At 37.1% G+C, this 18,123-nt stretch overlaps 1 protein-coding gene across 9 annotated transcripts in view; it reads right to left on the reverse strand.

Annotated features, from left to right (window-relative positions):
• Robo1 (roundabout guidance receptor 1) overlaps nucleotides 1–18,123 on the reverse strand; it is a 1,017,834-nt gene that overhangs the window by 144,183 nt on the left and 855,528 nt on the right. For all 9 annotated transcript variants that reach the window (XM_041678490.1, XM_041678491.1, XM_041678497.1 and 6 more), the window contains one exon: nucleotides 7,092–7,249. In XM_041678490.1, coding sequence (XP_041534424.1) covers nucleotides 7,092–7,249 — 158 coding nt within the window. The remainder of the gene's footprint in view (nucleotides 1–7,091; nucleotides 7,250–18,123) is intronic.

Here is an 18,123-nt window from a genome sequence, read left to right on the forward strand (position 1 = left end):
AGCTTTCAACAGTCAATAAGTATTGCCTCCATATATTTATAATTTACTACAATTTTTCCTGTTAATACTCATTTATTAGCCTACAAAACTCTTTATTTCTAGTCATCACTTATTAGATTTCTTTCATAAATACGTGCAGAAATATTTTTTTGCTGATGAATCAGTATGAATTTTCTATCTCATCTTTATCACATCGTTATCTATCAATTTTCTCCAATTTGGAGAGAAGGCCATTAAGGCAGAGAATGTTTTAAAAGATGAAACACATTCCATCCTGGAGGGAAGTTCATTGCTCTTGGGAAGTAAAATATTCAAAGGTTTCAGGACGTTCCTGAAACTGACCAGATTCACCAGGTTCTTCCCTCTCCGTGCATAGCAAGCAGTGAAAACTGCTGACAAACATTCTCAGACAAGAGAAGCTGCTTAGACATGGCTCAGATCAGTCAACCTGACCGGAAGAAGCTCAGACCAGCTAAGCTATCTGGAAAAGACAAATCTTCAACCTGTAGTCACTTGTAGGCTGTTCACGAAGCTTCTGAGTTACAGCTTTTGTGAGCTGTCTCTCTTGCTAGGGTGAGCTTTTGGTGAGGCATGTGTATTTGAATCAGTTCTGTTCCTAGGAATAATCGCTCACTCATACTCCTGTGAGGAACTCTAATTAAATTTGTTGGTTCACCACGTTGAACTCTAGACTGTATCCTTACTGGTCTTTCATCAGTTCTCTTTCTGGGCCAAGTAGACATTAGTTCACTTCTTTCAAAAAACAGTGTCAAACAACACATGCCTTAACTTAAACCATATAATTTGTTTTATAGTGCTCTAGTACATAGTTTCAGAACCAACTACAGATATCACAATTTATAAATGCCCTTGTTGTATATGTGAGATCACCAAATATTAGCACATAACCCATTTTAATGTCTGACATATGGTTAGTTAAGTCTATGTATGTGGGATTCACAGACATGGAGGGTTGGTTATACTTGAAACTATTTTCTTAAGTACTTTATAGGTTCTATATAGTACTTTAATGCTTTTTAATAAATTGGTCCTTTTAATAATCAAGTCAACAAGAAATTTTCATGAAAAATGAATTTTATTTTAATATTTGTGCTTGGAGTTCCCATTATGACCACTAGAATGTCATTTATTTCAACAGTAGGTTGGGAAAGTCATGCCCAGGGCACTGTATAATTGTGTGGCACCCCCTACCCACTATAAACAATAAAGAAATAGGATTGAGTTAGGGAAAACTTATCTTATAAAGAGAATATGAAAACTACCAAAGTAGGCAGTCATGCAGTAAGTGAGAATCTTACAAAGAAGTCCATTACCTTTGATAGTGTTTAGCTGTCACTTTTTCCTTTCCTATCCACTAATCATACATTTAGATACCCAAAATTACATCAGAATATTCTTGGGGCATTTAAGATCTACATGTTATCATTTATTGTAGTTAATTTTGTAAGTAAACAGCTTAATGAATTATTGAATTATTTTATAATCTAGAACAGAATTTGTGATAACTATTTTAACCTTAACTTTTCCTTTTCTCAAAAGTAATCTAGTTGTCTTAATGAACACAAAATTATTGCTTTATTATTTGGAATTAGTTTGTTTCTCTTTTTCCTTTTTGGCAGAATTGCAAAGTATCTTTAACTTAAATATAATATTTGCAAAAGGTAGTGAAATAAAAAATATATCACTTTTTACAAGGCTTATTTTAATATTGTTATACATTAAAAATAGAGTTTTAAGAACTCTTGATACATCAGTATGAGAAAGCAGCATTTATTAACCATGATGGTTATGACTAACTCTCAAAGACATGAAGCAAGTCAATTTTATCCAGTTTATGGCAGTCAAACTACTTCTACAACATTCACTTTAAGAACTTGTATTTATATATATTTTTTTTTAAAAAAAAGGAGTACTTGAGACAAATACAATGTGAAGCCTCTTTTATTCTAAGGGATACATGCCAAAAGAGTTTGAAAAGATTCTCCTGTCATGCAGGAGAGTAAGGAAATGTAATTTATACACCCCTGGTTTATGAGCATCATGGATCTAAACTTTGGCTCGGAATCTAGGTCATTGTGAGAAGAAATGGCTAAAGAACATACAAAATACAGGTGCAGCTACAATTCAATTACACACTTTCCCTTTGTGCAGGGTGTGTCTTTGTTCTCACAGCTGGAAGATGTGTACTTTAATGTTCAACAAAGGAACGCCACCACATTAAAGAACTCTAAGAATTCCTGCGACCTGAACTGTAGCAATAACCATGCACTCTTCAATGGCCTTGCATAAGAATATTGACTACTTTCATCTCCCGCTTGTCAGTTCTCAACACAGTTGGCAATGTGAATTAATGAGAGAAATGAAAACAATCATTTGAATACAAAGCTAAGGAAAAGAAATCACATAAAATATCGGATAACCAGCATCTCCTGAGAAATGTCTTTTCAGATCTTGAAAAAAAAAAGAGTCAGAAATACAGTCATGCATTCTACTGATAATCAATTTTTTGCTTTCATCATTCAATTTAATTTTGCCTATAGGAAGACAATAAAACAGAAACAAGTATGATCTAAATAAGAACAGAGATTTCAAAACCCAACTACTGATTCTTACCGGCTCATTTCTCTACGTGTAAAAATATGATTCTTACTTCTAGTCTTCTAACAGTTCAATGGTCATAATTTAGACAAAATGCACAGATGGTCTTGGGAGTAGTAAAATTTCAGATCTTAATACTTCCTGGCATATGGAACACTACTGTGGATCAGCATTTTGGCAGCATTTAAGTGATTTTAGAATTATTTATACATTAATATCTTGGCATCATTTCACAGCCATAGGTTATTACATCCTTAAATTGTCTGACTTCTGATCAGAAGTGTTTTTCACGTTGATTCTAAACTGCTGAAGGGATTGAGTGGCTGGTATTTTTAATTAGAAGGCAGTATCCCCGTGGGCATCAAAAATAAATATGATTCTCTGATAAATTAAAGACCAGCAGAAATCATAAAATTGTCGAATACAATATATGATACAGGAGGAGTTTCCAAGATTTTGCTTTAAAAGAAAGCTAACTGACAACAGAAAGTTTAAACTGTGGGTGGTTATAAAAAGGAACACATGTATTGACACATATAAGATAAAACCTTAAAGATTAACCGGCAAGTTTTATTTCTTTATCTACATCTATATCTATATCGAGATACAACCTATAAAGAGTTCTGTCTAGTCTGTGCCAGTTTGGGTATTTTAACAACCTACTCCTTCACACAGGCCTCCCTGAAATGCTACTTGTCAGGTCATCTTTGACTGGCACCAAGTCCTTACATCTCGTGGGCAACCCTTCGACCTCAGGCAACTTGATCTGCCCACTGCACTTGATTCCTCCCACACCCTTGGGCAGCCCATGTGGTTTATTTTCTTCTTCTCTTTAGGTTGCTGCTCATTTTTCATTTGCCTTTCTCCTTGAGAGCTAAGGCCCACATCTTTTCCTTTCTGCCTAGATTCATCCCCTAAAAGATGTCAGTTTTTAACATTGAAATTGTAGGTAAACCCTTGTGACTCTCATATTGCATCAAAATAGACTACTTTACGTTAAGAAAACTTTAGGACTTCTTTTAGCAACAATGCAATCTATATCCATCCTCTATACTCGTAATATATTATCCTCCATGCTCTGTGGTTCATAATTCAATTCTTGGGCCATGAGCTGTGTTTCATGGACTAAGTTGGCCCATACAGAGGTTGCTTCTTGGTGGTAACGACAGTGTAGCTGAGGCTCACTGGTATTTAATAACGATTTGGTGTTTTCACTCCAAATACATGCCGCTGAAGTTGTCACAGACATCTGCCTAAGAATCTGGATCAGTCTTCCCTCTGTTCAAAGGGAGGGGAGGACTGCACAGTAATGACTACTTGTATGCTTACCACAACTTAACTTATTCTCCAGCCTCAACCTCAAGTTGCAATTTCTGACTCATACACCCAACTGCCTATTTCATGTATACTTAGATCTTTTATGAGAATTTGGAAATTACTATGTATAAACCTCTGCTCCTGACATATCCCTAATAGTCTACATTCAATGCACTATCGTTAATGGCACCCACACATTCTGACTTTCTCAGGCCAACCCATAAAGGTATGTCTTGACTCTTCACACATTACGGGCTATATCCAACATGTATGAAACTTTTGGGTGTAGCACTTTACAATATATTCAGGATCTAATTACTTTTCACCACTTCAGCTCCCAATAGACTGGTTCAACCTACCCATTCAAGTCCAGATTACTGTAAAAACTCCCAATTAGTCTACCCACTTTTGAAAAGGCTGCTATGGATAACCCTTCTGTATGCCGTGAATATATATTGTTCTCATTGGCTGATAATAAAAGCCACTTTGGCCTATAGCAAGCAGAATATAGCTAAGAGGGAAAGCCAAACTGAATACAGGAAGAAAGAAGGGTAGAGTCAAGGAAGGTGAGAGCCAGCAGTCCTAGAAGTGAGATGTCAGTCAGATCCTTAGAGCACAAGTAAAACAATGAGACAAGTGGCAAAACATAGATTAATAGATATGAGTTATTTAAAGGCAAGAGCTAGATAGTAATAAGCCTGAGTAACATGCCAAATAATTGTAAATAATATTTAGTCTCAGTGATTATTTAGAAGTGGATGCAGGGCAGGGTGAGACAGAAAAACTTCCATTTACAGAAGACCACCATTCGCACTTTCTGATCATAGTGACAAATGTCTCGTAACATTACTTGGAGGAAAACATGAAATATTTGCAATAACTGTAAGAGCCCACATAATGAGGTCATTTGCTGTCTCCAGACATTATCTTCTATGACTTTCCTTTGCTCGCTCTAGTCAACCCGCACTGATTCTTTGGTCCTTAGTGAAAATGTCATTTGTTTCCCAACTTAGGGTCCAGTATCAGATCAAAATGCATATTTCCTGAACATCTTTCCATTGCCCCACTAACTTCCCCCATATTTTTATTGAGACATTTTCTGATCTTTTTTTTAACATTATAGGCATACTTAATTTCTAATGGGTCCTTCTCTATCTTTATATATTTTGCTTTTAAAATAATATTGTATAATTTGCAAACTAGTTATCTAGTTGGTTATGTCCAGAGTTCTCTCTCAGCACAACTTAATTAATTTTCTGTGTTGAGAATTTTGCCTTTAATCTGTATTAAATACAAATAAGTGATTGGGAAAACTTGAGAAAGTCAGATATAATAACCATTTAAATGTGTCTGAATTATTAAGGCTTAGAAGTGCGAGGTATAGAGAGCATGCCCTAATGTGATCCGAAGTATGACATTAAGGTAAAATGTTTTTATGATAATGGTACACAGAATCCAAAATAATTGTTGTCACTAAAGAGAAAAATATTTATTCTCATTCTCTATTTCCCCGTGTTCTTGACTTCATTTCCCCAAGCAAACTTGTCACACAGAATTTTGTTTTGGAAAATTATTTTAAGGTATGTTACATTTGTTCATGCTGTGTGTAGAACATTTGTTTTAAAGATGCAAAGTTGTGTTGCATTTTTTATATTGTGTTTGTTTAACTCTGTGAAGCTGTCTTACTTTACCTGTCTAAAACAAGTGATGGTATAATAAAAACAAGAATGACCAATAGTAAGGCAGGAAAAAGGATAGGCAGGGTTGGTAGGCAGGGAGAATAAATAGGAGGGGAAATATAGGAAGTGGGGGAAGATAGAAAAAAGAGAAGAGGACATCAGGGGCCAGTCAGCAGGCTACATAGCAAGCCACAGAGGAAGAGTGAAAGTAAGATGTACACAAGTAAGAGAAAGATAAACACCCAGACACAAAAGGTAGACAGGATAATTTAAGAAAAACTGGCTAGAAATAATGTAAGCAAATGCAGAGCATTTCTAAGTAAGAATTAAGCCCGTGTGTGTGATTTACTTGGGAGCTGGGTAGCTGTCCCACAAAGAGTAAAAAGAGTAAAACAACCAACACCAGAATTTTCACTGTTCCTGATTTTTTAATGTCTCTTAAATTAAACAAAGTATGGTGTACTTCCAGTTTCTTGAGTTAACAGAAAACTAGAGATATTCATTGAAGTCAGATCAGTGCTGAAAAAACAAGCAAGCAAACAAACAAACCAAAAAACCCACATTTTATTTCCTTGCCTAAGCATGCATCCAGCTGCTTCCTTTCTAGCTCCCTCCCAGGTGAATTATCATGCTACTTGGTTAAATAATTGTTCAAGAGTAGTCCAAGCATTTGTTAGATGCATGTGATGGGTATTATATCTTCTTTGATAAATTAGCAGAAGTCTTTGTGTTACATACATACTCTCCTGGGCCAATCCATTCACAGCAGAAGATTCAGCATACAAAGCAAATAAAAAGAGGACATACCCCACAACCATAGAATTGATGAGAGCATGCTTGTTCACTGAACACCTTATAGGACAAAATACATGAAAAAAAAAAGCCACGTGGAATCATGAATTCAAAATGATTATGTGTCATATAATTTTCTACTTAAATCAGGGATTTAAAATCTAATCTATAAGCATAGGATTTCTTTTTCTAATAAAGCCAAGTCATCATTTACTTAGTAAGAGTGAGATTTTACTTTTTTAGAAGCAATACTAAAATACATAGAAGGAAAAGCAAATAAGAAAGGAGAGTGGGCAAAAGCAAACCTTGCAGTAAACAAGGGGATCTTGCAAATATGCCTTCTGTAAATGACTTTTGTAATAATGTAAGTGTAGTATGTGGAAATGGTCTAAGTCTCAAGTCATCGTAATTAAGCCTACATAAAAGAGTGTGAACTCTTACACTTTAGAATTGAAAGTACATTTCCTGCCTTTTATTAACCTTTAAAATCATACATTTTCATCACTTATTTTCATGTCTATAGAAGAAAAATTGAAATATAGTTCTTTTTTTTTTTAGAACACCAAAGTAGAGCTAATGCAAGGTTTTATCGCTGAGAACTGATTTCTATGTGCTCTTTTGCTTGGGTTACAGAAGCGCGCAGTTATCTGCCGGGTGTTCCCTGCCAGTGGACTCAGTACTCACAGTGATTCTTTCATCTTTATCATCCAGGGGTGAGCCATCCTTTTTCCAAGAGATGGTGGGTTCTGGATGGCCCCGAGGAGGCTGGCATTCCATTACTGCAGGCTCACCTACAGCCACCATGACATCTGAAGGGTTTTGTCTGAAGTCATCCCGTAGTACTGTAGGGACAAGATTAAATCATCACACTCAATGATGGAATATGCAGCCCTTATCTCTGAGCTGCAGCAAAGTGACATTTATTAGAATATACTCCCACTAAGAGCTATCTCAATGCAGCTTGAAGAATTCGTATCTATTACAGGCATTTGCCAATTAGAAAAGGTACTTGTCCCTTAAGCATACTCAGAACAGATTATTTCATATTCTTCACAGGCTAGCAAGCAGGTGCACGCTGCTGCTTCTTGCCCTCACAGTTAGCATTTCATTTGAATTGCATGTCTTTTCTGCCTACTGCCTACATTTCTCTCGTCCAAACACTAATAACTATAAATGAATCCTTTAGTTACAAAAAACACCAGGACAATGGCTTCTATCTATTACTACATCAATTACACACACACAAGCAAAAATATGAATAAGGACATTTAAAAGCCCACATTTAAATGATTTTATAGGTATTTAAATTATTGTATATAACCATAGTATTAATGTAATTTAAATATAGTCACTGTAAAAATGTCACACGCATTTGACAATGACTGAAATCCGAGTATTTTTCTATTGTCAGAGGATAAGAAAGAGTTAGACCACATGTTATAATTAGCAATGGCATCAGAATTTATGTCCAAAGTTATTTTTGTGAGGCAGTATCTTATTAAATCCATAAACTTATTTAGAATCAAGTATACTATTCATCTCTTATACTGTGAGTTCTAAATGTTAATGGAACAATCTATTCATGTCATCGCAACTGGACAGGAATGTACTATTACCATACTATAAAATAAGCAGCATTATTTATTTAGTGATGATAAGGAGGAAATGTGGGAAATTAAGAAAATAATGTGCTCTAAAAACAGTTCATACAGGAAAACTGTCCTCAATAACTTGATAGTATCAAGAGGTCACGAATTAAATCACAACTGTGTCCTTTGCTAGACAACCCTGAGCATACTATTTATATTCTGCATTTTAAAATACAAAGCAAGGAAGAAGACAAATGCATTAACACAATGTCTAATAAATTGTTAACTTGCCTATAGTTATTTTCCTTCATCCTGTGTAAAAGATACAAACCATCTTATAGAGGAATTGAAAGGAACACTTAAAATGCATATTTGTAAGTGAAGTACATCCATCTGCAGTGAATAGTGTTTCTCTTTAAAAACTACTGATTTAATTTTAAAACTACAGTTGTGTATTGGAAGGAATATATTTTCATCCAAGTGGCCTTTAACAATGCTTTAATAGATGAAGCACTATGGTACTGAAACCCAGCAGTCAAAGTAAAACCATCCCTAAATTTAGCTCTCCTAGCCTCAGACAAACTTACTGGCTCGCAGAAGTTTATATTTTTTCCTTTCATTTCTTTCCCTTCCCTTCCTTTGTGCTAATCATGCTCATGTAACTCAGGAAGCCATGATACCCATGGAAAACTGGTTTTCTCCTGCATCCTGAAACAACATTGGCGCAATGACAGCAGGTCAGCCTGTGGAAATCCCTGCTTCCAGGAAGAGTCCAGCTTTCTATCTCTGGAAAGAACAGTGAAACGGAAAAGAAAAAGTATGGCTGGACCAACTGTTCCAACAGTAACTTTTATACTACATGCTCTTTAATCAACACAAAGACACAGTGCATCTTGTTGAGTTGAGATATCTTCATTACCTCATTAACAAAAGAAACAGAGCGTGAAGGCTTTCATCAATTAGAAGCTATATTGTTATTAGGTGTTAAGAATGAATAACAAACAAAATGTAAAGTTTACAGAAAAAACAAATTAACTGGCCTTAACAGGCACACTCCCGTGCTGGACTGTGTTACTAATCACTGACAGCATCCCTGAAATGTTTTAACAGCCCCGAAACACACAAAAGTAAAATATCTTTCAGATGAAAGCAACTTTGCTTTGCATTTCTTTCCAAGTGGTAGACTTAAAATAATCTTGGTCGTAGTTTATCTTATTTATAAATTAAGATCATAATCTCCAATAAGCCAACAAATAGTAAAAAGTTAGGTTTACATTTGTTCAAGCTATTGTTTCCATTTATCATACTATTCAGGATTGTTTTTATAGTGTATACTAGAAAGTTAATAAAGTATAATCCAGGAAAGATTGCTGCTTAGATAATGCTCATGGAACTATTTTACAGCTGTAAATTGTAAAAATTCAGGTTGCATATGGCTGCAGGCAATGTTTCATAAATGCATGACTTTAAGACTTTTCCCTTGTCCATAAAAATAATATTTCTTACCTATATTTGTCTTGAAATTTTCCTTTTTAGGATAATATTATGTCATATTATTAAATGGCATTTTTACTTAAATTGTCCAATTTTAAAAGCTTGTGTATAGCCAGGTGGTGGTGGTGCATTCCTTTAATCCTAGCACTCTAGAGGCTGAGGCAGGCAGATCTCTGTGAGTTCAAGGCCTGTCTGGTCTACAGAGCAAAGTCCTGGCCAGTCAGGGCTGTTACACAGTGAAACCCTGTCTCAAAAAATCAAAACCCAAATGAACAAAAAATCTGCGTGCATATGTAAGCGATTAAAAATTACTCTCTGTATTGTCCAGAACCTGACAAAAGCACTCCAATTAACGTAGAAATTAACAAATTATGTGTTGGGGAGATGGCTCAATGGGTAAAGTTGCTTGCTGATAGGCTGATTACATGAGTTCAATCTCGAGAATCCCAGTGGTGAAGCAAATGAAGCAACTCTCACAAGCCGTCCCCTGACTTCCACACAGGAACACACACACACACACACACACACACACACACACACACACACACGGAGAGGGTTGGATGGTTGGAATAGATAGGAAAGAGCCCTTGTTGTTCTTGCAGAGGACGCAGGTTGAGATTCCTGAAGCCACATCCATCTGTAAATCTAGTTCTGGGGGATCTAAAGCCTTCCTCAGCACTAATTATACAGCTGGTGCATGGACACACATGCAGGCAAAGCACCCACAGACATAATAAAAGGAATGCCACACTAAATCAAAGTGTAAAATGAGAATCTACAAATCAGAACTTCTCAAGGGAGAGGAGCATGACACAAAAGCAATGAAAATAATAGCTTTTATTATAATCTTAGCAATGCTGGCCACTTAGTAAGTGTCCAGTGCCCAGCATCTGCTCTTTTAATCATTTCCTCCTCAGCACAGACTAAGGCTGGAGAGATTACTAGCTTTCTAACCCACATGGAGAATGAGCACAGAACCAGGGCCAAGCTTCAATCAGATCTCCAGCCACAAAGGAAGTCTACCAGTCTACCAGTCTTGTCTTAACGCTATGTGCAGAGACAAACCCGTAAGTGTCATAATGCACTGATACTTCAGCCTCCTTCCAATGGAACAGAAGTTGGCGGAGAAATTTCCCTCCCGACAGTCATATGGCTATCCTCTTCACATTCTGTACTCTACTTTCTCAGATCGTCCCGTCTTTGGAAGGGACCTCTTCACATTTTGAGCAGTACACTGCGAGTCAGAATTCATTATCCAGAATACATATGATGTGTTACTTCTCATCAACAGTTTATTTCAACCACAACCTGGTTGAACAGGCTGTATAATAAGAAGGCTTTTAATTAAACATAGGCATTTTAATTAGAACTTGGTGTCTTGGGCAAAACAAAAGAAGGTAGTACGCAGTCTCGGGACCTATTTTCCTGCACGAAAGGCAATATTATCAATGAAACTTGGCAGCAAGTGGTAAAGTTGTGTTTATGAGGAGAGAAAAAAGCAAAGTCCTTAAAAAGCGGAGGGTACTGGAGAAGAAAATATGTTAGAAAGTATGTACTTAATTACAAAAGTGTACTTACTAAGTATTACATGCCTAAGTAAAGTATATCTTTTCTGAATTATTAAACCATGTTCAACTGGAGGTAGAATATAAATGACCTATTTTTACAATACGTACGCCATGACTTCTGTTTAAATGTCAACTCACAGGTTTGCACTAAAAATTGCTATTCAATTTCAAAATTAACTCTTTGATATAAGACATCTGTACTAATTACAAATGTTGTGCCTGTTAAATATGCTATAAAGCTTTTCTATTTTCCTAATACACGATAAAAATATATTGAAACAGGCTTGAGTTAGGGAGTTGGCTCAGTTAATAAGACACTTACTGTAAAAGCATTAGGACCTGAATTTGATCCCCAGTATCCACATAAAATGGGGAGAGAAAAGTGAGAAGGGGAGGATGGGGAGAGCTTGGGGGAATGGGATGGTTGGGATAAAGTAAGGGTGGATATGGGAACAGGGAAGTATATATCTTAATAAAGGGAGCCATTTTAGGGTTGGCAAGAGACTTGAATCTAGAGGGGTTCCCAGATGTCCAGGGAGATGTCCCCAGCTAGTTCCTTGGGCAGCTGAGGAGAGGGAGCCTGAAACGGCCCTATCCTATAGCCATACTGATGAATATCTTGCATATCACCATAGAACCTTCATCTGGCGATGGATGGAGATAGAAGACAGAGACCCACACGGGAGCACTGGACTGAGCTCCCAAGGTCCCAATGAGGAGTCGAAGGAGGGAGAACATGAGCAAGGAAGTCAGGACCTCGAGGGGTGCACCCACCCACTGAGACAGTGGGGCTGATCTATTGGGAGCTCACCAAGGCCAGCTGGACTGTGACTGAAAAAGCATGGTATAAAACCAGACTCTCTGAACATGGCGGACAATGAGGGCTGATGAGAAGCCAAGGGCAATGGCTTTTTATCCTAATGCATGTACTGGCTTTGTGAAAGCCTAGCCTGTTTGGATGCTCACCTTCCTAGACCTGGATGAAGAGGGGAGGACCTTGGACTTTCCACAGGGCAGGGAACCCTGACTGCTCTTTGGACTGGAGAGAGAGGGCGAGAGGAGTGGGTGGGAGGGGGAGGGAAATGGGAGGCAGGGAGGAGGCAGAAATTTTTAATTAAAATAAATAAATAAATAATAAAATAAAAAAACCTAAAAAAATGAAATATCAAAAGAAAATATAATTTATGTTTCACAGATATGACAAATTTGTACAAACTACAGATTTAAGAATATTAAAGATTAAAGACTTTCTATAAAAAAACTCTAGTAGTATAGATTCATAATCTCATCATTGGCTTCTGAAGAACAACACTAGGGATGCCCTTTGACCTTCAGAAGCATAGGCAGCCAACCATACACAGCCTCTCACAAGTGAAACAGACAGACAGACAGACAGACACACACACACCAAAAAGAAATCCTTGTCAGAAATAGCAATTGAATAGGATTGCTGCAGGTTATTTTGAGTCACCAGACATATTTTGGGAGCTGTACAGGAATGTACAGGAATATCTAAACAATTTGTCTTCTGAACTTTTAGTTAGGAAGTGATATTTATAGGACAAAGAGGTTTAAATATCCTAAAATACTCAGAAATAAATTATCAAGATTTCGCTTTAAATAGTCAGTATGCACAAGAAGAGAGCAAATTAAGTATGAAAACTAAAGTGACAGAATGTAAAATAATATTCCACCAAGTATTGTTCATTTTAAGCCACCACCTTGTAATGCCATTAACGAAACTATTATTTTCAAAGATTAGGTCTACACAGAACTTTGAATTCATAGGGATAGTTTCTAAAACACTTTACTTTTTAACGTTGACACCGAATCAACCTGTGGGTATCCTACCATACTTTGGTCATCGTCTGCAAGTGCTTTTAATGCAAGTCACTTTAATTTTGACTGTAAAGTTATGCTTTGGTTAAGACTCTGGGGGAAAAGCATTTGGGAAGAAGCACTAACTTCTTAGCTTCTGAGATTTTACAAACTTTTGAATCTCCATCTTAGGAAAGAAGTACACTTTTTCGTCATCTGGAGCTGGTAGATGCCACGTATCAGTTAATCTTAGAGAACAGTTTGCAAACCACTGCAAATAGAAAGAGATGCTAATACCAGAATAAAAGCAATCCACGGTCCTCTGTTTCTTTATATAAAATATCCAGAAGGAGCAAGCTAAGGTAACACATATGCACGCTCCTGTGCTCTGTCTCTATTGGGTTACAGCCTTGGGAACATACTATTCTTGAATCCTCCTTTTTTCCTGTCATGGTGCTGAAGTAAAAAAAAAATTCCAAGACCTTTTACATGCTAGGCAAGAGTCAACTTCCAGACTGGACCTAATTTGGATCTATATTTCCATTTTGCAGAAGCACAGACAGCATTGGGATGCTTCCTGCTCTGTGGGTCAGGAGGCTCGCCAGGAGTTATTACAATGGCACCAATTCATGGAGTCAAATGAAAGGTAAGTTTGGCATGCTAGGTTGGAGTGAACATCTGTAACGCATTCCAAAGAAAACTGGACATTCACAAGAGTCGACATTTAAAGAGCTAAAGCCCAGTAGATTCGAAAGTCTGAGACAACAGAAAAATATGTTTTACTAAAGGAGCAAAACATCAAGGGGCTAACTCGTGTCTGCTATATTAAAAATGTCAGTAATCTACTAGAAGTGTGCATATTAAAGGTTTGTATATAAAGTGTAAGTGAAATTAATTTACTGCTAAAAAATACTTCATTTATGGAGCAGAATTTTATTGGCCGGTGACACACGTGAGTTAGAAAATGGAAGTCACAAATTTCAGAATTACCGGTGATTCTTGCAGGACTTCATGACTGTGATAAGTATACGCACAATGACTCAGTTATTTCCACACAAAACATAGTTTTACACTCTATCTTGATGGGGTTATTATGAAAACTAATTATTTAATGTTTATACAGGACTTGCCATTTTTATGGGGCATTACATCTACAAAGAAGTATAGCTATTAGTCACTATGTAAGGAATTGCCAAATTTCTCAGCTGCCAGTACAAATGGGAAAGAGGACAAAGAATGCCATTGATGAGAGCCTCTAAGCACCAGAATAAAAGTCACACTCAGGAATACCCTGGCAGGGTTAAAATAACACAGACAAAATGAGGATAGCTGAGCTATGGGACCCTGATTAGAACAAGACAGGCAGGCATTCTTTCTTTCATAAAATCAACATTATATTTAGTATCCTGCACTCAGAGAGTCCTTAAGCGAAAGAATATTCTTCTGTATTTACTGCCTGCCCATATCTGAAGGTCAACTCCATGAGAAGGAGGAATCTGTCGTCATCACCTCCATATCACACTGCTCGGAACAGCGCAGAGGATACAGCATGCACCAGTCAGTGTTTACAGTGCACATTTTGTGCATTAGATATAAGCTATGAAATGGTGAAGTCATACTGCATTAGTCCTGTTCTCATGAGGCTTGAGATAAAGGAAGGTGGACAGACACTATGTAAGTAAATGCTACACATATAGAAAGACAGGGAAATATATTGCGGTAAATAGACAATTGTTATTGTACCTTATTATAAATAAATGTACATGCATATGTTAATATGGATGGTATACAATTAATAGGGTATATTGTTGTTCATTGTTATATATCTTATTTAATATATTGCATATACGCTATTATTATGATACATGTAGGAAGGAAAGGATAGGGAGCTGTGTAAAAGATGCTATGCGGGAGCTCTGAAGAAGGAAGTGGTGGCTGAAGGCTAAGGAATGAGCAAGAATTATCCTAATAAAGCATGCTGCAGGAAGAGGAAATAGTCTGTGTGTAAAAGGAAATCTGGTACGGTAAAGGAATTCCAGAGACTTGGTCACATTGGTAGCAACATGACTTGAGTTTGACAGGGGAAGCAGGAGCAGTTGTGCAGGGTGCACACAAGGAGCTAGTTTCTACTTCATGCCCCAACAGGACTCTCAAGACCCTATCAAAGATTTTTTGGGATGCATCTGTTATAATGGAATACTCATTGTGGCTGCTCTGTGAATGAACATGAGATGGAAATATGAACAGAAGTGGACACAAACAAGGAAAAGGCTGCTGTATTAACCAAGAGGAAAAAGGCAGTGGTGTGTGTTCTGATGTTACTATCAGGTTTGGAGCAAGGAGGGGCAAATTAGAAGCTCATCTGTAGGTAAAAATGAAATTGACTTTATGGGGGTGAAAGTGTACAGAAATATATCAAAATCGATCCCCACATTTCTTGTGTGTCAGAAGATGCCTTTTTAATGTACAGGGGAATACACAGACAATGCACAGGTAAATTCTTCATGGAGAAGAACAAGAATGAAAATGTTTACTTTTAGATAAAAAAAACATAGGGATAATATAAAATCATTTAGGTGATTAAAATATTACAGTTTCAAATTCTGCTCCTTACTATATAAGTTTTACTGACTGTTACGATACCCCAAATCTCAGTTGCTAAGTGACAATATATCTCAATCAAATTAAACTATATTGTGAATTTTGAATGACTGATTTTCATTTAAATCGAAACATATGATATATTTTATCTGACTTAAATACTTAAAACTCTTGAGTGTCGCCATTAAAAAACAATTACAACATAACAGGAATATCATCTTACATACATGGCCTGCATAAGAAGTGCTAACACGATTCAAGGGACTTTGCAAGTGGCCAGAGTAAACTAGTAGGAAGGATTTTGAACACAGAGAGCTGATATGACTTAAAGGAGATTAGTTTTCTCTAGCTCCCATAGAGAAGCCTAGCATGTAGCCAGTATGTAGTATAAGAAATTTGAGATTTTTGTTAGTAACCACAAATTGAACATTTAGCATTGATATTGACTGGCCTTCTGGGAAATGTCCAGAGTTGAGAATGGCTGACAAGAGACTTCTACTTCTGTGTCGGTTTGAAATATACTCAGCTGAGGAAGTACTGCCACTTGAAGATACTACGTGAAGAAGTATTATTCATATTAGCTCACGTAGTTCCTTTGCGTAGTTCTATACAACAGTATCTTATATACTCATAAAGTCATGCAATCTAAGCATGAAGTCCCTACTTCTATTCCCACCTGACATCACAAACAAGGATACAAAGTCAAACAGTGAAGGGCTCAAGATTTTTCTACAAGTCATTAGATAGGCACAGCATTAGATCTCAGCAATAACTACTTCCATACTAATTGTTACAAGGGCTTATATATTTTACAAATTGCCTGTAAAAGACCAGCATGCTTTCTAAACAGAATATTTGATGGGAAATAAAGCCACTGAAGAGAGAGAGAGAGAGAGAGAGAGAGAGAGAGAGAGAGAGAGAGAGGAAAGAGAGAGAGAGAGAGAGAGAGAGAGAGAGAGAAAGAAAGAAAGAAAGAAAGAAAGATATGCATAGTGTTTCTTTATTTCTGAAGCCCCGAAGAACTAAAAGGACATTTCAAATGTTCCTAGTGAGTAAGGGGCGGGAGTGCCTAGCAATGCCTACATTCTCAAGGGAGAAAAATCCTCACAGTTTAAAATGATCTTGTTAAAACCGCCCTGGCAATTGTGAAGCACCAGAGAAAACAGCAATTGGATTAAAAAAAAAAAAAAAAAAAGCCTTCTCACCAGTGTATCTTTGTGCAGCATAATTAAAGTTGCCAATTATAACATTTCTCCCCAAACCCAAAGGAATATTTTCAATGATAGGAAAAACCCAAGTCTAAACAGCACACAGAGGAACACATCTAAACAAAAAGGTCTTTAATTGGTGACAATTTGCCCTAAATCACGATTACCATTGTCGAACATAATGCCTCTCAGATCTGCTCATTCCTTGGATCTTCCCCTATCCAGGCTGTCTAGGACGTCAGAATAATAATAGTGAGCACCTAACGGGGCTTTCAATCTCCGAGGACTGTAACAAGTGTGCAATTGTGTAGCCGTGCGAGCGGCCTTTTCCTAAGAATGCAGATCCCTTGGGAGAGAAACTCAGCCTCCAGCTCTCTGGCCAACAGGGTTTCAGACATTTAGCTTTTGCTGAGAGCTGCAAACACACTAACAAGCTCTGTCTAACGGAAAAAGGAACTAAATTAGCTGAAAACCATCATATTATAAATCATCTTAATGACGCTAATTTTATCAATAATTCTACTTTAGGCAATAAGCAACTTGGTCTCCCTCAGGAAGTATTAGGTGCAAAAGAAAAATATCAAACATGATAAGAAAATAACTACTCATAAGATTGTTAAAGGGGGCTGGAGTGGTTAAGAGCACTGGCTGCTCTTCCAGAGGTCCTGAGTTCGATTCCAGCAACCACATGGTGGCTGACAACCATCTGTAATGAGATCTGGCACCCTCCTTTGGCGTGAGGGCATACATGGAGGCAAAATGTTGTATACTTAATAAATAAATAAATAAATCTTAAAAAAAAAGATTGTCAAAACATCTCATGTTATGGACCACTCTTAAATGTGACTGTGTGTATTTAATTTTTTTAATTACATATTGGAACTGAAACATCTATAATCCAAGGAAATTCCATTCTGCAAAATGTGTTATCTGCAACAACTCCCCACAAGAACCTTCGTGTTAGTCTTCATTGAGTTTACTGAAGGCAAATCATACTTAGCCAACAATCAGGAGGTCAACGCATGCCTTGGAGTCCTGCTCAGCCTGTGAGGCAATGACAACACATGACACCTCTTTCCTTAAGGCACCTGGCTCACATAGAAAGAGAGTCACAGTTTGGCAGAGTAAGATATGATGAATATCTAGGCTGTTTGACAAAAGGTACCGATGATGCTCTTCTTCTTGGACAGCCTGGCATATGGACTTCTTGATGCTTCCAAAGCCTTAATGAGCACCATATCCACGGATGTCAATTTTAGTTCAGTTACTCACTAAGCAGAAATGTTTCGGGGGACACTGTAAAACTTACACAGGGAAAAGTGAGATAGGGCTGAAGAGATGCTTCAGCTGTGAGGAGCACTCAAGGCTCTCCTAGAGGACTTGTGGTCACAATAGCCTCTTAATCCAGTTCCAGGGAACCTGACATCTTCTGTCCTTA

The sequence above is a fragment of the Microtus oregoni genome, unplaced genomic scaffold (genome assembly GCF_018167655.1).
Source record: "Microtus oregoni isolate MIOR12 unplaced genomic scaffold, Mior012 000030F_ref0000283, whole genome shotgun sequence".
Lineage (NCBI taxonomy): Eukaryota > Metazoa > Chordata > Mammalia > Rodentia > Cricetidae > Microtus > Microtus oregoni.